Source organism: Bos javanicus, chromosome 9 (assembly GCF_032452875.1).
Source record: "Bos javanicus breed banteng chromosome 9, ARS-OSU_banteng_1.0, whole genome shotgun sequence".
NCBI lineage: Eukaryota > Metazoa > Chordata > Mammalia > Artiodactyla > Bovidae > Bos > Bos javanicus.
Genome location: NC_083876.1, coordinates 81,220,726 through 81,243,564, shown reverse-complemented (window position 1 = coordinate 81,243,564; position 22,839 = coordinate 81,220,726). Strand labels below are relative to the sequence as shown.

Genomic DNA, 22,839 nt, shown 5'->3' with positions numbered 1-22,839 from the left:
CCGTCCCAAAGAGTCAGACACACAGAGCAACTAGCACCCACGCACACACACATGCACCCACAGAGAATTATACGTGTGAAAGTATTATTTTGCATGCTCTAAAAATGTTCTTGTTTACAAAATTCGATGTTTATTTTTAAAAGCAATATTCTCTCTTGATTATAAGTCTGATATATGTTGACATTTTAAAAAATTTGGAAAATAGAATATTCAAAGGTTACAAACTAGTCATAGATTCTACCATTCAGCTGTAACCATTTTAAAGTTTATTTTTTATGTAAAGTCTTTTCAAACAATTTATATGTCTTTATAATTTAAAGAATTACTTTAAATTGTAGAAATCCCATTTACTTTGGAAAGGGGAAGTGGGTTTTCTTTGCCATGGTGATTTCTTTCCAGAATGCACTGGCCCTATTTAATTATACAGTGCTCTTCAAATGGTCTTTTGGGGTTTGAACAGTGGACCAGGTGGGCAGCTTCTGGGGCGGGGAGAAAAAACAGTACGTGGCTGGACAAGCTGAAAATGTTCTAAAGAACAGAGGTTAGAGCTTGGTACCTTGCAAGCCAAAGGATGAACTCTTATATGGACCACTTATCCTCATGTTTCTCATATGGCCCTATTCAAGAGGTATCTGGAGAAACTGGGAGAAATCAGATGAAAGAGTGGCCCTTTCCACTGTAGATGGATGGGCTACAATCCATCTTCAGGTCAAACGTTCAGAGAACGTACTCATGATGGAGTTTTGAGAAGTGTCTTCTCGGTACACCAGTAGCAGGCGTGTCATGATATTAGTGCCAGCACACTCATGAAAAACCACCATGCTGGAAACCTCATCGACAGAAAGACAACTCTGGAAATGGATCCTTCATTTTTTTTTAATTTAAAAACATTTTCAACAAGGTGATACATTCTCATGTTTCAAAAATCCAAAAGGTTCAGAAGGGTAAGTAGTATCATCTCCCCACCGTGCCTGGCCCCTAGTCATCTAATTTCCCTCCCAGAGACAACCAATGTTACCAACTTTTTATGACTCTCTCCAGAGATAGATACAGAGCCAAGGAAGGGAATGGGAATGTGGGAATGGGTCCTCCTAGAGTTGACTAACACATCACTGTGTGGGAGATTATCTCTGGATAAAGAGGTGCTTGGACAGACGAAGCAGTGCTGTCTCAATCCTTTTATTAACCACCCTAAATCCGCAGGCAGCTAATAGGTTTAGATTTTGAAGGGAAGGCTTCCTCTTATAAGCAGATAACGCCTGGCACTAATGAGAAAGGCTAATAATTGAGTTGCTCTATGTCGGGTTCCATTTAAAGAGCCAGGTCATGATTCATGGCGTGTTTATTCCCTCTAAGGATAACTGGGGCTAAGAGCACCATAATCTTCCATATGAGTAATTTTCTAAATGTAAAACATTATCATATGTTTGTATTATTTTGATTAAGACTCAGCAGCATTTACCAAACCTCTTACCGTTTAAAGAAATACTGAAAACAATTTGAAAATCATAAGTATTATTTTTATAAGTCTCAGAGCCTAAATATATCTCAACCATAATGCAACACTAATGATGTAATATAAATTAATGGAAAAATACCAGGAGACATTTGCTTTACTGCCAAGTTTTAAAGAATACCTAAGCAAGGAATATTTATCTCAGTGATATGAACACTTTTTCCTTCTCTGGAAATTTAATTTTCTAGAAAATGGAACTGTAATTGACTTGTGTGTGCTTAGTTGCTCAGTCATGTCCGACTCTTTTCGACCCCATGGACTGTATGTAGCCTGCCAGGCTCCTCTGTCCATGGGGATTCTCCAGGCTAGAATACTGGAGTAGGTTGCCATGCCCTCTTCCAGGGGATCTTGCCAACCTAGGGACTGAACCCAAGTCTCCTGCATTGCAGGCGAATTCGTTACAGTCTGAGTCACCAGGGAAGCCCAAGAATACTAGAGTGGGTAGCCTATCCCTTTTCCAGGGGATCTTCCCGACCCAGGAATCAAGTGGGGGTGGGGTGGGGGGTCTCCTTCATTGCAGGCAGATTCTTTACCAGCTGAGTTACCTGGGAATTATATTTGTTTCAGATATACAACATAAGTGATTCAGTATTTTTATACATTATGAAGTGATCGCTATGATAAGTCGGTTACCATTTGTCACTGTAGAAAGTTATTACAATGTTATTGACTATATTTCCTCTGCTGTACATTACTTTGCTGTACATTACTGGTAGCTTGTACCTCTTAATCCCCTTCATCTAATTCACCCACTCTCCCACCAATGTCTTTAAAGACATTTTAAAGAGTGTTAACCACTATATTGTGGGAAAAACTTTTAAAGCTTACCTTCATATCAGCTGTTACCAAAGAAAAAAAACAAAACCAAACCCACTGCAGATACCATCACACCCTGATGTAAGGTTGCTCTACAGAGGCTGTTTCTAGTTTTGGGATCAGTATTTGCTTTTCAGAAAGATCTACCATGGTATTCTTCATGTAATTATCTGTCCCAGTATGTTTTGTTTTGTTTTTTCAAACAATTCAAGTTTCAAAGTAAGGAGATCAAACTAGTCAATCCTAAAGAAAATCAACCCTGAATACTCATTGGAAGGACTGATGCTGAAGCTGAAGCCCCAATACTTTGTCCACCTGATCACTGGAAAAGGCCCTACTGCTGGGAAAGACTAAAGGCAAAAGGAGAAGAGGGCAGCAGAGGATGATATGGTTGGATAGCATCACTGACTCAGGACATGAACTTGGGCAAACTCTGGGAGACAGTGAGGGACAGGGAGGCCTGGCATGCTGTAGCCCATGGGGTTGCAAAGAGTAGGACACCACTTAGTGACTGAACGATAACAGGCTTCAAAGATTTGACTGACATGCAAATTCTTTGAAAAATCTTATAGAACATCTGTTACGTATATATAGCAAAGAAGCTTCCCAGGTGGCTCAGTGGTAAAGAATCCACCTGCCAAAGCAGGAGATGCAAGAGATAGGTTTGATCCCTGGGTTGGAAGATCCTCTGGAGTAGGAAACGACAACCCACTCCAAGATTCTTGTAGTGGAAAAGAAGCTTGCCTGGAAAATTTCATGGACAGAGGAGCCTGGCAGGCTTTAGTCCATGGGGTGGCAAAAGAGCCAGACACGACTGAGCACACACACACACACACACACACACACACACATATAGCAAAGCACTTAAACCCATAAGAGAGAAACAAACAGAACACCTATGAAGTATGAGGCTCAGACTATATGATCACTCAAGCCTCTTCCAGTTTTAGCAACCTGTGAAACTGAAGTGTGTTGGCAGAAAAAATGGTAGGACTATAGTGAGCTTCTGTGGCATCAGTAAAAATCAGATTCCTTTCTAAGCTATGCCTTCTAAAAACTGAGCTTCTACCCTTTCTAAGCTATGTCTACTGTGAGTCCAAAGTAGACATGTCTGTGCCCACACTAACTTTCACCAGCATCTGTTCTGGGCATAAAACTTCAACTGAATCTCTTTAAGAGCAGAATAAATGATGCTGATGCTTGTTTTTTGGACCAGAATATAAAACTAAGAAAGAAACCAAAACACAGCCCTCTAGAATGACTTAGACTTCTTTGGAAGAAAACAAACAAACAAAAAAGGACTTAATTTCAGAAATGTTCACTAGATGGTATTGTGCTAAACTATATTTTTAAAAAATTTAAATTGTGATGAAATACATGTAACATAAAATTTACCATCTTACTCATTTTTAATTTGCACAACTGCATCTCGTTCACCTACCTGGTAAACTGTCGACTCTCTTCATGAACTTCCATTTCTGTGCTTTTAAATTCATTTAGTTCTTTCCTTATTGCTGCCTAAGTAGGAAACAATAGATAAACAGAATTTCTAGTTAGAGCACACATTTCCTCAGCATGTATAGAATCAATGAAGCAGACATTCTTTCATGAAGTATCTTGAAGAAAGGAATTTCGAGTTCTCACCTCTAAAGACGGGATAAATGAAGTATCGATACTACAGCCAAACAAAAACCAGGACAGATCTCTGCAAGTGTCACTCACAAGGCAGAGGGCAAGGGGGCCTTTGCCAAACCCACCCTGGGGCCTGATCTATGAGTCACACACCCACCGCATCCTCGATGACCACAAGGATAGCACAGGTCATGAGTTTTTCTGAGAAACAGTATCATTTTCCTATGAAAGTTCTGCATTTCATACCACCCACAGCAACATGGCTTTGACAAGCTGCCACAGAGCTACAGAGAAGGCAATTGCTATTTATTCTTTGGTATTGAAAGTTTAGACAATTAGAATTAAACATTTCAGCACAGCACTTAAAGCCACTCAAAGAAAATACCGAGGAGAATGCTGTTTCCATTATTATTTATTGAATACATAATCCAAGCCATGTGCATGCTGGGGTTGGAAGAGATGCTTACAGGTTGAAAAGCTGAATACTCATTCACGTGTTAACACTGGTTACCATTAACAATACCGGCTAGATCGTGGATGGTTTTTTGGTTTTAATTTTACGCTTATCTTTATTTTCTAGTTTTTCTATGAAGAAGTTTTTTTTTTTTTTCTACTTGAGATCTTTGTTGCTGGGAGTGGACAGATTGCTCTAGCTGCGGCAAGCAGGGGCTACTCTCTAGCTGTGGTATGCAGGCTTCTCATTGTGGTGGCTTCTCTTGTTATGGAGCACAGGCCCTAGAATGCACGGGCCCAGTAGTTGCAGCTCTGAACCATGTGGAGTCTTCCTACGACAGGGATCGAACCTGAGTCCCCTGCATTGGTAGGCAGGTTCTTTACCACTGAACCACCAGGGAAGTCCTTATGAAGAAGTTTTGTAAATTAAAAAATACTCATAAAAGCATCCTCAGAACCTCTGAGAAACGGACTTCTCAGCTGAAACACAGAATGAAGTTACAAATCACGGTGATATGAAAATCTACTTTGTGATTGGGGGCCTTCCCCGATAACTCATCAGGTAAAGAATCCACCTACAACGCAGGAGACACAGGACATGCAGGTTTGATCCCTGGGTCAGAAGGATCCCCTGGAGGAGGAAATTGCAACCCACTCCAGTACTCTTACACGGAGGCTGGCTGGCTACAATCCAAAGGGTCAAAAAGAGCTGGACATGACTGAGTGACTGAGCACAGCATACACACTTTGTGGTTGGAAAATGATGTATTTTAGAAAAGGAAAAAAACAGAAGAAATCCCTGAGGCTTCTCTCCGGCTTTCTCTCATCACTAGCTATCACTCTGCAATATATAAGCTTTTCCCCAATGCTGCTTTCAATCTTATGTTTAAATCCTATAGTTCTCTCCAAATCTATTCCTCAGTCCCTGTAGTTTCTATGAGGAACCTGAGGCTGGGAACTGTGGCAATGGTTCTTGCCACTGGCTTTTGAAAGAGGATGAATCCAGTAGAGAAATATTTCAGGGCCCAAGTCCCCTGTGATAAGAGTACATACCTTGTTTCACAAATGAGATCAGCAGTAAGGACACTCTTCTTTACTCACTGTAAAAACTGATACCCAGAACCAGGAGCTAAAATAGTGAAGAATGGGGCTTTCCTGATGGTCCAGTGGCTAAGAATCCACCTCACAATGCTGGGGACACTGGTTTGATACCTAGTCTGGGAAGATCCCAAATGTCGAGGGGCAACTAAGCCTGCATGCCGCAAGCGGTGAAGCCCACGCTTGGAGCCTGTGCTCTGAAACAAGAGAAGCCACCGCAATGAGAAGCTCGTGCACTGCAAGAAAAATAGACCCCACTCACTGCAACTAAAGAAAGGCTGAGTGCAACAACAAAAACCCAACGTAGCCAAAAAAGAAACATATTTAAAACAGCAAAGACTCTATACTCATCACCAATTAACATCTATCAAAAAGCTTTCCTTCATCTACTCAAGTGTCCACTGATAGATGAATGGATAAAAATGAATGTACATATACACGCACACACATACACACACACACACACACACACACACAATGGAGTATTACTCAGCCATAAAAATAATGAAATCTTGCCATTTGCAACAACCTGGATAGACCTAGAGGGTACTATGTTAAGTGAACTAAGTCAGACAGAGAAAAATAAATACCGTATGATGTATGATTTTATTTATATGTGGAATCTAAAAAAACAAATGAACAAACATAACAAACCAGAAACAGATGCATAGATACAAAGAACAAACTGGTGGCTGCCAGGGGTAAGAGGGTAGGAAGAAGGATGAGTAAAATAGGTGAGAGAGATTAAGAGGTACAAACTTTCATTATAAAATAAATGAGTCATAGGGATATCATGTATAGCACAGGGATACAGTCATTAATATTGTGACGACTCTGTATGGAGACAGGTAGGCCCTCTTACTTCAAATCCCACACTCTTTCTAATAAAATGAACTTCAGGGCCTATGTCATCCACATAATTGTGTGAGATCTCTACGCTGTGTGCGCTGGTTATGATTAGAAATGCCGAGTCAATTATAGGCAATGAATATGATAGGAAATTACAGGGGCTGGTTGTTTGAAAATATACATCAAGAAGATGTGACTCTAGGCAGTTAAAGGAATGCAATACTCATTTAAAAAATCTACTGAAGAAAGACCATGGCTTTATTCCACAGGTTACTTCCTCTTATAATTTAAAGAGAAAGTTTCCTGAGAGAGTTTTGAAAGGAAAAAAAAGTAATTAAATGCCCTTTATGTTAGGGAAATACATGGACAATAATCTTAACTCTTTTCTATACAAATGAGACCAGAATTGAAGTCTAATAACTATTCACATAAGTGTAAATGGGACTGATATTTTTTTGAGTTGTTTTTGTGTGTGTGTGTTTGTCTGTTTGTTTTTGGCCTCACCCTGCAGCATGTGGGATCTTAATTCCCTGACCAGGGATCGAACTCGTGGCCCCTGCATTGAAAGCATGAAGTCTCAACCACAGGACCCCCAGGGAAGTCCTGGGACTGATATTTTTTTTGAAAGATAATGGGACAGGAAGAGGTAGGCAGAGTTAGTGGGATTGGAGCCTGAATGGTGCTGAGTTCTATCAACCACGGGAAGCCATTCAGCCAAAACTAGCTATTTCTAAGACTGAAACAAATCAAGCCCACAGAAGACAGTACTGGCACCAAGTAGTAATTTTTGGTACCATGAGAATTATAGAAAGGTTAAAGAAAAAAAAACAAAAAAGACTGGAACTAGGTTTAAAACTGATGACTAGTTACTTGTGATGACTGGTCACAGAACATCTATTTATCACTCCCAGTCCACTCAAGGGTCAGCCTGGCCAGAGGCAACAGGTGATTTGCTGAATACACAGACCTTGCTGCTTCTTCAAATAACATAATCTGTGAAGCTAGGATGAACTAGAACTCCCATCATTTTCATGTCTTTTGTTTATTTCTTTGATAAAAATCTGATATTTAACATGGAGAGGATTTCTTGACTACTTGTCAAGATCAATGCCATGGGTAGGTAAGTATACTCAGCTGTTGTAAGCACGAACAAGCCAGAGAATATCTCCATATGGAATTAAAATCTCAGTCTTTCCTAGGACCTGTTTAGACACTGTATCCCTGGAAGGGTGGTATATTCTATTCATTCTTATGTTCCCAGCATTTAAGATAATACTTAATATATTAGGAGGTTTTTAATAAACGACTACTAGATAACTTGTTGGACAAACCCATGTATCATCTGAAAAATTCTGGATTATCTTTCATTGGATAAATTTAGACTAGACTGTAAACTGAGGCTTCAATGAGTAGTGAAAATGTCACCAATGGGGAACAAAGCTTAAATTATCAAGCCTGACCATGAATGTAATACTGGTAAGAGTTACCATTTATTGATGAGCTGAAACTTCACAAATAACCTACCTAATTCTCAAGATAGATCTAATTGGATCTACTTTACTAGTGAGGAAACCCAAGTTAAATGACTTGGCCAAGGTCAAACATCTACCAAGTGGCCAAGCAGGAATCAAATCCATAAGCACACAGCTCTAAAGCCTGCCTTCCCCACCCATGGCCAACCCCAGGGAGATGGCAACTGCTGTGTGAGCCTTGGTCTTCAAGCCAAGTTGATGGCCTTCTCTGGCTCTACTTGTCACCTTAGGGTTCGTCTACCTCAGCACAGATACTGATATAGGCCATATGTAGATTACATAGGCCACATGTATCTTACTATATGTGTATTTGTTTCTAGTGCTCTACTCAAGCACCGACTCAATGGACATGAGTTTTGAGCAAACTCCAGGAGATGATGAAGGGCAGGGAAGCCTCGCATGCTGCAGCCCCATGAGGGGCTCACAAAAAGTCAGACACAACTAAGCGACCAAACAACCTACCTGAGCACAGATATTCTAAAATAAAAAATATTACCTTAAAGGTGACTTAAGCTCCATTGAGTTTACAATTAATAAGGCATTTCCCCCACCACTTCTCTTTCCCATTGTGGGCAGTTTAACATGACTACCAGATTTAAGGGTTTCTCTGGTGGCTCAGATAGTAAAGAATCTGCCAGCAATGCAGGAGACCAAGATTCAATCCCTGGGCTGGGAAGATCCCCCGGAGAAGAGAATGGCTACCCACTCCAGTATGCATGCCTGTAGAATCCCATGGACAGAGGAGCCTGATGTGCTATACAGTCCATGGGGTTGCAAACAGTGACCAACACACACCAGATTTATGGCATTTCCCAGAGCACCTGGCACAGTGTTTTCATAGACTGGGCATTGATTGGTTATTGACTAATTGACACTGATCCCTTTTCTTTACACTTGAAGTTCAAAGAAATTTTAAATGCAAAGTGGTATCTTAGAGGGGCTAAGAAAATAGCACTAACAAAAGAGAGAGAAAGGATGGCTTCTTTAGCCTGGCAGGAAGTTCAGTGTTTATTCTGAGAACAGAGGTAGAAATATTTACTTTCAATAGTTTTTTTTTTTTCTTTACATGGGATATATAGTTCAAAAGCAAAACTTTTTAATATGAAAGGTAAATACAAGTTTTTATTATCAATTAACTAAAACTATATTATTATAAATCTTATTATATATTATGAAATGTTTTAAGGTAAAAAGCAACAGAAATCCAGAAATGATTTTTATAATAATGATGATTAGCATATATTTTCATTCCAAAATAAAATATATCCTAAGACTGTTGATACTTTTAGTATCTCTGGGCAATAAGTAACATTTCACTATACAAATCTTTTAACATCAAGAGAAAATAAATGATCTTTTTCCAGTGTTAGGTTAAAAACAATATTTTTAGAAACTCTTAAAAATATTATGCATTGATGTGCACTGTAATTGTTATTTTCTCACCTTGTATTTTTGAATATTCTGATTTCTGCCAATGAACATGAGTCACTTGTGTGTATACAAAGTACTATACATTAAAAGCATTTTTATTTTCTTTTTAAAATTTTTTGTTGAAGTACAGTTGATTTACAATGTGTTAGTTTCAGGTGTACAGCAAAAGAATTATTTTAAATTGTCTTTTTTTCTTTCTATCTTTAAAAAGTATACAACATTTTTTTCTATCTAAAAAGAAATTGTTCTTATTTTTCTTTAAGGAAGAAAAAAAACCTACAATACAAATCCAGTTCTAAAAATGCAGTCATCGAGACCTTCAGAAATCTCAGGGTTAAGGGGAGAGAAAATGCCAAAGGGAGAAAATGAGTCTCGTGTATGGGTAGAGAGGCCCCTGGCTTAGCTCTGCCACTCAGGGTTCAATCGGCAAGGGAGACGTGAATGTCGTGTGCTTTCAAGTTACTCATGAACAGACATTAAGCCTGCGGGATAAAACCTGACCAAATACATCTCCCCTGCAGCCTACAAGTTCAGCACAAGAATCTATTTTTGTTAAAAAACCCTCTCTGTTATTATAGCTCGAGGTGGATAAACTTTACCTTCCAATAACAGACAAGAGTTAGGAAGGAGTATTTCAAGCATATGGGAAAATGCAGTTTACATACGAGGGTGGTTAATCATTTAGATTCTCACTGCTTGTACACTGTGCACTTGCATGTGATTTCTACTCATTTACCTGGCCGCCCTCTACCTGCCTTTCTGAAGTTCAACATTTGAGTAACATAACAACTGGGAATGGTGGAAATGGCAAACTGCATTTTCCAAAGATGGCAACAATAATAATTCCAGCTCACACGCTCTTCTGCAATCTGACCTTGCCACCATTCCCCCCACTGAAAGGTAGAGCTAATTACCCTCCCCTTGAATCTGAGCTGCCCTAATGACTTGCTTAGAACTAACAGAATGTTGGGAAAGCGAGGCTGGGTGCCTTCTAAAGCTGGGTCAGAAAAGTCCACGCAGTTTTTACCTGGTTCTCTCCGGGCACGTGCTCTGGGACAAGCCAGCCACCATGTAAGAAATCTGACAACAACTCTGAGGCCACCATGTTGAAAAAGCCGCATGTCGGTGGCTTGGTGGACAGCCCCAGCTGAGCCCAGGGCTAAGCCTAGCCTCTGAGACATCGTCAGATGGTAAACAATCTGCCTGCAATGCAGGAGACCTGGGTTTGATCCCTGGGTCAGGAAGATCCCCTGGAGAAGGGAAAGGCTACCACTCCAGTATTCTTTCCTGGAGAATTCCATGGACAGATAAGCTTGGGGGGCTACAGTTCATGGCCTCCCAAAGAATCAGACACAACTGAGTTACTAACACTTTCTTTTCACTTTTCGCCAAGACACCAGACATGTAAACAAACCACTTCAGACCCTCCACAGAAGCCAATCTGTCAGCTGAGTAACAGTCAATGACCTGAGTCTCTCTTGCTTAAGGGCAAGAGACCACATTAAGTAGTTTATAGGCAATTCTTGGAAACCCATAAACTTGACCAGTTCCTTCAGGAAACATGGTAGTGATTGATGGTGGGCCTGACCCAGGACCTGAGTATCACAGTCTCCTTCACGCCCTCATGGCTGCCCTCAATCCGCGTGATTCCCCTTCCTGGGAAAGCCTCCTCTTAAAGTGCACCTTCCTCCGCCTCATTGACCATCCCACCCTCAAGGGTTTTCTCCTCACCTTTTCTGCATAAGCAGTGACTTGCTGCTCCATTGATTATGCACCACTCTCTCCCTGACTTTTTCTCCCAGAGGCAACCTTTCCCTTTCTTTTGGCTCCTTTCTCATGGCATAAAAGATTGCTCAAGTATTTCCCACAGATTAGAAAAAAAGTCATTCTCTTGATATTCTTATTTTCCAAATCTACTCACTCAAGCTTGCAGCATTCCCAATCATTCTCCCTCAGGTGACTAGCTTATACTTCTTCGCAGCAAGACTCTTGGGACTGTGTTTTATTCTCAGGGTTCCCACCACAGTCAGGCTTCCACCTGTCAGTCTGTTAAAATGCCTCCTCTCACTACGTAACCAACCACTTGTGAGCCGACACTCCCCTCCCCAGGCTGCTGGGCTAACTCTTCTCTTTCCCCACCTCATAGACATTTCATTTCAGTGTTTCTTAATGGCTCTTCATGCAGGCTTCAATTCAGTCCAGTCGCTCATTCGTGTCCAACTCTTTGCGACCTCATGGACTGCAGCACACCAGGCCTCCCTGTCCATCACCAACTCCCAGAGCTTGCTCAAACTCATGTCCATCGAGTTGGTGATGCCATCCAACCGTCTCATCCTCTGTCATCCCCTTCTCCTCCTGCCATCAATTTTTCCCAGCATCAGAGTCTTTCCCAATGAGTCAGTTCTTCGAATCAGGTGGCCAAAGTACTGGAGTTTCAGCTTCAGCATCAGTCCTTTCAGTGAGGGACTGATTGGCTTTCTTGGGTGCTATTCTCAGCCTCCGGAATCCCTTTTCATTTGGAACATTCTTCCTTTGTAACCTTACTCCTTCCTAGTTTTCACTTCTTATGAGCTAAGAATTACTGACTCCATATCTCTAATATGAGCCTGACTCATACTAGGTGCTTTACAGAACGAATTCAATTAAATGGTGTCAGCATAGAGTGTAACTAAAAGCCTAGTTCTAATATTAAGACTGGGTATGACCTGAGTTTATTTGATACCAAATTTTGTTCAGAGACAAAAATTAGAAACCTTTATTTGGGAGATCAGGAAAACTTTAAAATGAAAAATGTAAAAAGAAACAACTGATTGGCAAAATTCTTTAACTATGTAACCATAATACTCATAAAATTGTCTTTCTTCATGATGGAACCCTCTCTATATTGCAGTTTTTCTGAACTGTGAGGCATGAAAGAGATTAAGGGTTGGTAAACCATGACCCACAGGCCAAATGTGGTCCACTATCTGTTTTTTTTTAAGTTTTTAATTGAAGGATAATTGCTTTACAGAGTTTTGTGGCTTTCTCTCATACATCAAGGAGAATCAGCCATAGATATACCCATGTCCCCTTCCTCCTGGACCTCCCGCCCATCTCCCTCCCCTTCCCAACCTTCAGCCTGTCACAGAGCCCCTGTTTGAGTTCCTTGAGTCATACAGCAAATTCCCATTAGCTATCTATTTTATATATGGTATTGCAGACTTCTATGTTACTCTCTCTGTAAATCTCCCCTTCTCCCTCCTCTCCTCCCACTGTGTCCATAGGTCTGTTCCCTATGTCAGTTTCTCCACTGCTGCCCTGAAAATATAATCATCAGTGCCATCTCTTCAGATTCCATATATATGTGTCAGAATACAATATTCATATTTCTCTTTCTGACTTACTTCACTCTGTATAATACTCTCTAGTTTCATCCACCTCATTAGAACAGATTCAAATGAGTTCCTTTTTATGGCTAAGTAGTATTCCAATATCTATATGTACCACAGATTCTTTATCCATTCATCTGTTGATGGACATCTAGGTTGCTTCCATGTTCTAGCTATTGTAAATAGAGCTGCAATGAACACTGGAGTACACGTGTCTTTTTCAGTTTTGATTTCCTCAGGGTATATGCCTAGGAGTGGGATTGCTGGGTCATATAGTGGTTTCACTCCTAGCTTTTTAAGGAGTCTCCATACTGTCTTCCACAGTGGCTATATCAGTTTACATTCCCACCAGCAATGCAGGAGGGTTCCCTTTTCTCCACACCCTCTCCAGCATTTATTGTTTGTAGACTTTTTAATGATGGCCATTCTGACTGGTGTGAAGTGGTATCTCATTGTAGTTTTGATTTGCATTTCTCTAATAATGAGTGATGTTGAGCATCTTCTCATGTGCTTGTTAGCCATCTGTATGTTTTTTTTTGGAGAAATGTCTCTGCAGGTCCCTTTCCCACTTTTTGATTGTGTTGTTTGCTTCTCTGGTATTGAGCTGTATGAGCTGCTTGTATATTTTGGAAATTAATTCTTTATCAGTTATTTCCTTTGCTATTATTTTCTCCCATTCTGAGGGTTGTCTTTTCACCTTGTTTGTAGTTTTCTTTGCTGTGCAAAAGCTTTTAATCAGGCCCCACTTGTTTATTTTTGTTTTTATTTCCATTACTCTAGGAGGTGGGTCATAGAAGATATTGCTTTGATTTATGTCATCGAGTGTTCTGCCTCATCATCTGTTTTTATAAAGTTTTATTGGACCACATATAGATCCACTCACACATTGTCTATGGCTGCTTCCCTGCTACGAAGGCAGAGTTGAGCCATTGTAATAAAGACTGGATGGCCTACAAAGCCGGAAATATTGACTTTCTGGCCATTTATAGAAAATGTGTGCCAGCCTCGATACACATCAATACCTTTTCCAAGAATAACTTGTATATTTTCTAAGAGTAAGGGTAAATAATGGTTGTGGGAAAGCACTCTTCCACCCCAATTCAGATTTGTTTGCAGATGGGTTACATGGTAACCAAGAACAAGTTTTTTTTTCTGAAACTCAGTTGAAAGAACTATGTCGATATTAAATATATCACTTAAGTGGCTTAAATAATCAAAGGCAGAAAAGTATTAGGATATTTGGTAATACTTAATCTCCCAAGATGACTAAGTAGAAGGTAAGTAGGTACTGGCAATTTCAGAAAAGCAATAAAATCATAAATAAATAAAATCATGGCTCACGCCACTGAAGTCTTGCCTTGTCTGCAGGTGTTAACCTGGCCCAGGGCTTGTCTGCCCGGCGATCATAGTCAGGTGAATCAGTGACTTCCACATACTCGTTAAACCGCAGGATCCTTCGAGCCTGCAGCTCTGCCACTGTGGGTCTCAGGCTGAGCTGCAGGAGGATAAAGAAAAAAGGATAGTTCAATAAACCATTTACAGCCTCATGGTGGCATGTTTTTCTATAGAGAACTTCAAAGTTATAAGGTCACTTTCAGATATCAAAAAAAAAAAAAAAAAAGGCAGCAGCATCTTGGGAGTTTCTAATGAGAACTAGAAAGCAGTATGCCCTAATTTTGAGGCTATAAAAATCATCCTTGTTAGATAGGTCACAATCTTTGGCAACTGGCTGCATTATGCTATCTTCCCCACCTTGCCTGGCATCTCTGACATGGGGAACAGGAAGCAGTACAGACACAATAGTAATCCAGATATGGAATGGCTGGCTTAAAGACTGAATTATCAAGACAGAAGCCCTACAAACTGTAGAAATGAGAATAAAAATCTCTGTTCCTTCTACATTATACCTGCATAGTCACAGATGTACAAAGTTATAACAAAGATAGTCCAGTGAAGGGTGAGCCTACAACAGTCTTTTGTGAGAGTCTAAGGACCCAGGCCAAGATTTGACATTGACCCTTGGCACTGAGAAACTGTGTGCAGGAATGAGGAAGGGGGACTTGCTGGAAAACTGCACTTTACGGAGGTCACAACTGCTTAAAACCAGCTGCAACCTTTAAGACACTTCCAGTTAGGTGGATTCTGTCTGTGGTCTTTGTGAAATTCAAATTTACAGTTATATTTAATCTACCATACCCTGTGTGCATTTGCTTTCCTCTCCTGGACCCCTCTCAAGCCCAAGAATAAGACAGAAACGGTTCTTAAGACACTAAAGAAACTTAGCCCCTGGTTGACAGGTATCATCCACTCTCCAATATAAAGATTCATGATTTTGCAACCTTTCTCAGTTGGGAGGTGTCACAGTATTGTCAGTTAGGTAGACTCAGTCCTCTGTTTTACAGAAAAGGTTCATTTTCAGTCTCTTTCTCTCTCTCTCTCCATATATACACATACATACATATATATGTATGTATGTATATAATGTATAATATATGTATATAATGTATAATGTATGCTGCTGCTGCTGCTGCTGCTGCTGCTAAGTCACTTCAGTCATGTCCAACTCTGTGCGACCCCAAAGACGGCAACCCATCAGGCTCCCCTGTCCCTGGGATTCTCCAGGCAAGAACACTGGAGTGGGTTGCCATTTCCTTCTCCAATGCGTGAGAGTGAAAAGTGAAAGTGAAGTCGCTCAGTTGTGTCCGACTCTTAGCAACCCCATGGACTGCGGCCCACCAGGGTCCTCTGTCCATGGGATTTTCCAGGCAAGAGTACTGGAGTGGGGTGCCATTCCCTTCTCCGTATAATGTATATATGTATATAATATATATACGTATATAATCTCTCTCTCTCTCTCTCTCTCTCTCTCTCTATATATATATATATATATATATACAGCCAGACTATCTATGATCTAAGTGGACCTCTTTGGAATCATTCCATATTTGCATGGGCTCAATTTTTGGAAAAATTAAGCATGCTCACCAAAAAATGGATGCTTTTGTAGTCAAAAATATTCCCTTTCCTTAGCTTCCTCTTGAGTAAAACCAGAGGCTGAACTGTCAGTGCTCTAACATTCAAGGCATTCAGGGGTTCTTAGACAGTCTGGGTCTACACACTGAACCCATTTGACCTGGGATATGGCAACTTGGCTCCTTCTATATTCATAAAGCCCTGGTAGGTGATGGACAAAGGAAGGAACAATCTAAGGGGTTTTGTTATCGTCTCAGTTACTGTTCTATATATATATTGTTAGCTTCTTACTGCCTTTCCAGGGTGGATATGGTTGAGGAAGTAGAGAAACCCTTGCCTCCGGCGACTTCCCAAAAGGCAAGTAACCAATGGCCACACAGGTTAGAAATTCTCCATCCAGTCTTGTCCTTCAGGGCTGTGCCAGTCCCAGGGTGGCTATTATGTCTATGGAATTTTTCGCACCTGTAGGAGGGAGCTCTGTGCAGTACAGGCAATCGGAGGTAGGGCAGCCCTCCTGGAAGCCCCCAAACGGATTGAGAAAAGATCATATGTATGACAGGGGTGGCCTGAGCATGGGGGTAGTTATTGCTTATCCGTAGTTGGTAACATGCACGCTAAGTCACCTTAGTCACGTCCGACTCTTTGTGACCCTATGGATTATAGCCCTCCAGGCTCCTCTGTCCATGGAATTCTCCAGGCAAGAATACTGGACTGGGCTGCCATACCCTCCCTCCGAGTGAGCTGGTAACTTAATGGCTATGAATTGCTAGAAGAGCCATCTCTAGAATGGCTTACAGCATCTTTCTCAGCTTGATTATTATTTGATGTTTAGGCTCTTTGAGGAAAAAAAGAGATGAATTAAGGATCTTTTGCCCTAAAAATCAAAACCAAAACCTCTCGAAATACAGTCTCCACCCTTCCAATGGGAATGGAGTGCTTCTTCTACATGCCTGCGAATGCTTTTGCTGTGAACTCCACAGCCAGCCCAGATTAAATGTGGGTCAGGTCACACACTTTGCTGCAGATGTCATATTTTACTCTTCCTGCCTTATTCAGGTGTGAAAGGTTTATCTAAAGAATGTCTGAACAAGGTGTTAATAATAAATGAAAACTCTGATAGTGCTTAATTTTTCTGAAGACTATTACTATTTTAATACTTAAAGAAAAAAGCTATGGTCCTAGTATCAGATTTTTATTTTCATAAATCAGTAGTAACAACTGACTGAGTTTTGGAGCGAAACCATTTGTGAACTTGGGTAGCAGTGCAGCAGGCAAGCTGGATGATTAAGTTCACTTTATAAATTACTCACTCAGCTCAGAATCTTCAATAATAACCAAATATTTATTCAGTATTTCAAAGACCATGTAGAAAGTGTGAGCATTTTTTAAAACTATAGATTGAAATGTTAATAATGGCTATTTATGAATGGGAGATATTTGCATGATTTTCCAGTCTTTTCTGTTTCTTGTGGTGTTTAAATTTTTTCACACAGATTATGCTATTTTCATAATTGGCAAATGTAATTTAGAACTTTTGATTGTCAACTTTTCAAAATTAGCACATTATGCAATTATTAATATAAACATAATTCACATTATAAGCATTATGTTTATTTTAATGTTAGTGACTAGTTAGCAGGTTAATAGGAATGTTTATGGTTAGTAGGTTAATAGGATCATTCCTAAATATCAGATTTACATGTAGAACACTGATCTACATTTTAAAAATGAAGTATATCTCAAAATACACATGCTCATTAACAGTCATAGTTTCATTACCTTTCTGCTGAGTCTGCGTTTAAGTTCCATTTTTGCTTCTTGCTCTTCTTCTTCATTTTTTTCTGTTTATTAATTGGGTGGGGGAGAGGAGGAAAGGCATGAAGATTTAGTTACTATAAAAGATTATATAATCAGAAAGTAGATCAGGCCAGTTATTTGACTTCACATTGATCAAACACTCCACCAACATCTTTAAAAAGCTGTTCAAGATTCTGCAGAAAGATTGATCATTAATTTATAGATATATTATTTTTTCCTTATAGCACTGGTTTATTTACTAACAGTAAACCTTTTTGCCTCATTTCTTGTTTTCTTCTGAAAAAACCCCAAGAATGCTCATACTCTGGTGAAAGTCTCTCACTGCTGATCATCTCATAGGCTTATAAGAACAATCTATCTGAATTCAGATAAAAATGTATTACTGGATCTGGCCTTCATGTGAAAATCTGAATCACATCAAAAGAACAAATTAAAACCATCTGATGCATGTCTGAGTTGCTGATTTCCACTCAAATCCAAGCAAAATACTTGATTTTTTTGCTTTGATTTCCATAGAAGCAGAATATAATAATTTCTCTGGATTTTGCTTTCAAACCAGAATGTTCTGAATGGGGTTATGGTGTTTGGTTGATGTGGATGATTTATTTTCTTGTGACTCTAACTTTCCAAAGTCTTCTCTTTATCCAGTGCTTCACCAAGTAGTACAATTTAATGGCCAACTCAAATGAATGCTGTCCAACAGATGGGATTAAGAAAAAAATGTCCAGAACTTTAAAAGAAATAAACACTGCTCAGGGTTTAATGCTAGCTACTTGATGACCTTCTCTTGGCTGCTTCCTGTAGCTCATTATTTGTTTGGTAAGTGAGCACAGATTCTCGGATACCAATGCTTACGAAAGATTATCTTTTAGAAAATGCCATAATGAATTCTACTGAAGGAAAGTCACACTTAGTATAAAGGCTCAACCAAAGAGCTGAAAAAGTCTCCTCCACAATTTTTAAAATTCAAATAGACTTCTTACTGTTAAGACTGTTTTTACTGTGAATATGATATCAGTATTCAATATTGCAACATTTGTATTTGCTTGCTGAGCATGCTAAATTCTCTATTAATTTTACTTATCTGGACATGGAAAAGTTTTGACATTCTTCTGAAATACTAGTTTTAATTAATAAGAAAGAGGACGATCTGTCTGGTTATTTAAACAGAGAGTGGACATAAACTGAAATCACCTTGTAAGACAAGAAATGACTAGTTAGTATGTTTTCATTAAGTGTCTGAGAGAGCCAAATAAAATTTGATTATAATTCAGATTTCTTCTGAAAATACTGTAGGTTTTTCTAATTGCTTCACAAAATATATATCCTTTGATATCCTTAAAATACATCCTTAGGGTCAAATACTTTATGAGTTGGATAAGGCATGGGGTTGTAAATTACTTGTAACAGACAAACACCAAACTTGTGGTTCACGTGATCCAAACAAGGGCTTTACAAGGTTAGGCATTTGATGATTTTAAGAAAAAAATTATAATCATTAAAACCTTTTTAGTCATTCTTCCTATACAACGATTATGCTACAATTTTCAAAAGTAATTTTCAAAGACAAAATACTCGTTATCTAATATGACTCAAAGCTAACAAATGCCCTAATTTTCATGAAATATATAAAATTTCATTTCCTTGAAGAGACTATTACCTAATTTTGCTCTATGAAGCACACTGCACATCTAGGTGTCAGCCAGTGACGTTTTTAAAAAAGAAGGGCCAACTGTAGTTAGTTAAATACACAGGAGTTTATATACCAATTGGGAATTCCTCTCTAACATCAGGAACTGACTTCCTTACATTTCCCATTTTTGAAATTATGTTTCTAAGGAAATTAGAGGAAGAGGGTGAGATGTGGAAGAAGGCTAATGTGATTCTTCCTCTGAATGTGTTAAATAGTCATTGTTAAATCTTTTACTAAGAGTCAAAATTAAACCTTAAACTTAGTTTGAAAAAATTCACCAAGTTTCTAGAACTTAAAAAAAAAATTATTAGGGGGTTAATTATAAAGTAGGATGTAAACATGGCACTTTAAACAGACTGGAAGAATGCTCATGAAGGAAGCTGCTGGCTCACTGACAAATCTTGCCCTCAGTAGCTCATCAGAGTAGAAAGGGGCAGATATCAGAACAGCCACAGAAAGCACTTGCCATAAACACACAAACAATGCACAGAGTTGAACAGCAGTGTGCACTGCAGGAAATTTGCCCTCCAAGTGCTGCCCTGAACCTCATATGGATGAGCTAAAAGGAGAAACAGAAAAGCAGCCAAGTGCCAGCAACTGGAGTGTGATGATACTCTTCACTAACTCAGACAAGATGGGTTCAAAAAGCTAAACATTTTTTTGTGAGATTGTTTTCACTTTGTGCTGTTTTGCATGTTTCTATATGGATTTTGTTAACAAACAAGAATGCAGTAATAAACCTACTTTGAAATGCACCCAAAAACAAAATGACTCCATAGATGGACAGATGTGTGACAAAGTAAGATGTTAATGGTAGAATACAGATAGTAGATACATGGATATTACTGTAAAACTGTTTCTAGTTTTCTGTATGCTTAAAAAATTTCGTAACAAAATGCCAGGGAAAAACACATGTAGAACTCAATGACTTAACACATGTTTTTTTCTATGGAAGATTGAGCTGGAATTATAGTCATAACTAAATAGTATAAGAAGATCTGAATATTTTATCCCTACCCTGTCAAAGGTGTCCCATGAACATCTCTTTTCCTGAGAAGCAAAAGCTGACCTTTCAAGCACCAAAAGTGGCTTTCTATTTTAACAATATTAAGAAACTAGTACTAAAATCTAACTTAAATATATATATATATATATGTATATATATATATATATTAAAAAAAACCCTAGATGCACTAAAATAAGAAAGAGATCAAGTTAGGTGTGATACTGGGAATGATACTAAGAAATAAAATTTGTCCTGTGGTCTCTGATTAAAGCCATGAGCGTTGTGTGCCATTTGATTCATGTTTATGGAACTAGTGACGGGCCTGGATTTGAGAACTGTTGAATGTTTTATGCTGTGAATTAGTTTCCTAATGTGTCAAGAAAGGATGACCCAGTTAAGTATGTATCCTTAAAAACCACACCACACACACACACACTTCTTCAAACTGACAGTCATATTTCTTTTGAACAAAAAGCTGGAGATGAAACAAACAAGAGTAATCTGCATGGAAGAACATAAATATGACCCAAGTGATGAGTAAAAAGTAAAGTCAAGGAAAGTAGAGGAGGAAAGAGAATGGGAAAATGAAGCCATCCGTTTCCCTGGGACTGCTCAGAAGAATGTTCTGGGCGACCTCCACCAGTTCTCTTTTCTGCTTCCCTTGGCCACACAATATTGTGTCAGGAGATCATATGCCATTTATCATCCTCTATAGACTGGAAACGTGTCTTTTGTTTCCAGAATAAGCATGCACAGACAAACTAAGAAGGAAGTTAAAAAAAAAGGGCTGGAGTCAAATCTGAAGTTGACTTTGGCGTTTCACTCTTTCCTGAACCTCCAGGAAAATGGAGTATAAATGCCAAGACAGCACTTAAGATCAATGTGTGATAAATTTCTAGATCTATGAAACAGTTCCTCAAATAACCAAACACCAATGTGGTTTGGCACGGTCTGTCTCCCAGGAGCAGGAAAGAATTACCCAGAATTCACTCTTTTTTTTTCTCTAGGTATTGCATCAGGCAGCCAATAAGACACACTCTGGATTTCAGGAGCTTATGGACTACATTTGAGCTTATCTACAATTTAATTCAATCAATATTTCCCAGGAACCTATTATCAAAAGCCATGAGTCTTTTTGGTTTAGGTTTGTTGTCAAAATTAGACGTTGCTTTCGTTCTTCTTCCTCAGAAAGCTAAACACATTTTTTTTTCTTATCTAGCCGTGACTTTTTCCATCTCCAAACTGGCTCCTCTACACACTGATGGTCATTTAAGTTCTTGGGTTCCATTTCAGTTATGCTCACAGCCAGAAAGAAACCCTCCCAAGGAAAGAAACTCATAGACCGTATTCATAGTTGGGTTTTCTTAGCAAAAGCAACTGTAGAATACATATGCTGTTAAAAAAATCTTTCTTTTCCTTTGGGAAAGAAAACAACTCACTTGGAGAATGGGGATCATCCAGACAGGCCAACTTGACTCTAAAAGCCTGGTTGAAAAAGATTTCCCACACACTGGCAACTCATTACTATTACAGTACTCTCTGGAGTTCTGCCCAGCCCTACTCTTTGATATTTCATACAATAAAAAGCTCTTTTGAAACTGGGCTAATAATATATAAAACTACAGCTAGGCTCAATTTAAAAATATCCATTACTTAACTCACTGTGGTTAGTAACCACATCGATCCACTACAGCAGGACAAGCTGCTTCTATTCATTTTATAGCTTCAACATATGAACTCCAGTAACGTAAATACAACCAGACTGATGAGTAAAAAGTGAAGTCAAAGAAAATAAAGGGGGAAAGAGAATGGGAAGATGACGTAGGAAAATGAATGGAGGACTCCTTAGGAGCTGAGAAATTATAAATAACCCAGGAGGGAAATAAGTGTTATCATAACAAAGGAAAATGAAATGGATTGAAAAATTCCTTTTCCCAAAATTCTGTTTTAAATGGAGTCCTTTGTTAAACCTGGCAATAAACTGTATTATTAATAATAATATAGGAATGCTTGATTTATTTCTTTGTGGATTCTTAGGCCTTTTCTTTGACATTTAGTTGCAAGCACATTGAAGCATTTTCTTCTATTTAGTATCTGGGTGAAAGAATACATGGAATATATTTCATGCTTTTTAAAAACAAATGTCACAACCACAATTGCTGTGGGGGATCTCAGGCTTCAAGCCATAAAATTAAATTCATACTTCAAGAAATTATTTTTAACATGACAAATAAATAATTGTATTAAAATGTGATCTAAATGGGTCATTTCAATCATTTGTGAATACATATATTAAGGTTCCCTGTTGATAAATGGATCATCTCTAGAGGGAGCTTGTTCATGGTTACACAAGGAATTCACTGTGTAGAACATGATACTCACGCTTCAGGATATTTCTCTGTTCTAATTCTTCGGTGGTGGGCCTCTGGCTAAGTCTCCTATGATGACAAAACAGATACATGGCAGGTTAGATGCAAAACAAAGCAACAAGCAAAGCTGCATTTTTTCACGTTTTGAGAAACAAAAATCCATTTTAAAATTATTTATTTATTTGATTGATTGTGGCAGCTCTTAGTTGTGGCACATGGGATGTTAATTTAGTCGTGGGGGATTTTTTTTGCTGTGGTGTGAAGGCTTAGTTGCTCCACAGCATG

General features: G+C 39.0%; 1 protein-coding gene across 9 annotated transcripts in view; it reads right to left on the bottom strand.

The window, feature by feature from the left end:
- PHACTR2 (phosphatase and actin regulator 2) overlaps nt 1–22,839 on the bottom strand; it is a 301,267-nt gene that overhangs the window by 13,941 nt on the left and 264,487 nt on the right. For all 9 annotated transcript variants that reach the window (XM_061428177.1, XM_061428183.1, XM_061428186.1 and 6 more), the window contains 4 exons: nt 22,568–22,623; nt 17,448–17,509; nt 14,053–14,190; nt 3,774–3,850 (listed from right to left, as the gene is read on the bottom strand). In XM_061428177.1, coding sequence (XP_061284161.1) covers nt 3,774–3,850; nt 14,053–14,190; nt 17,448–17,509; nt 22,568–22,623 — 333 coding nt within the window. The remainder of the gene's footprint in view (nt 1–3,773; nt 3,851–14,052; nt 14,191–17,447; nt 17,510–22,567; nt 22,624–22,839) is intronic.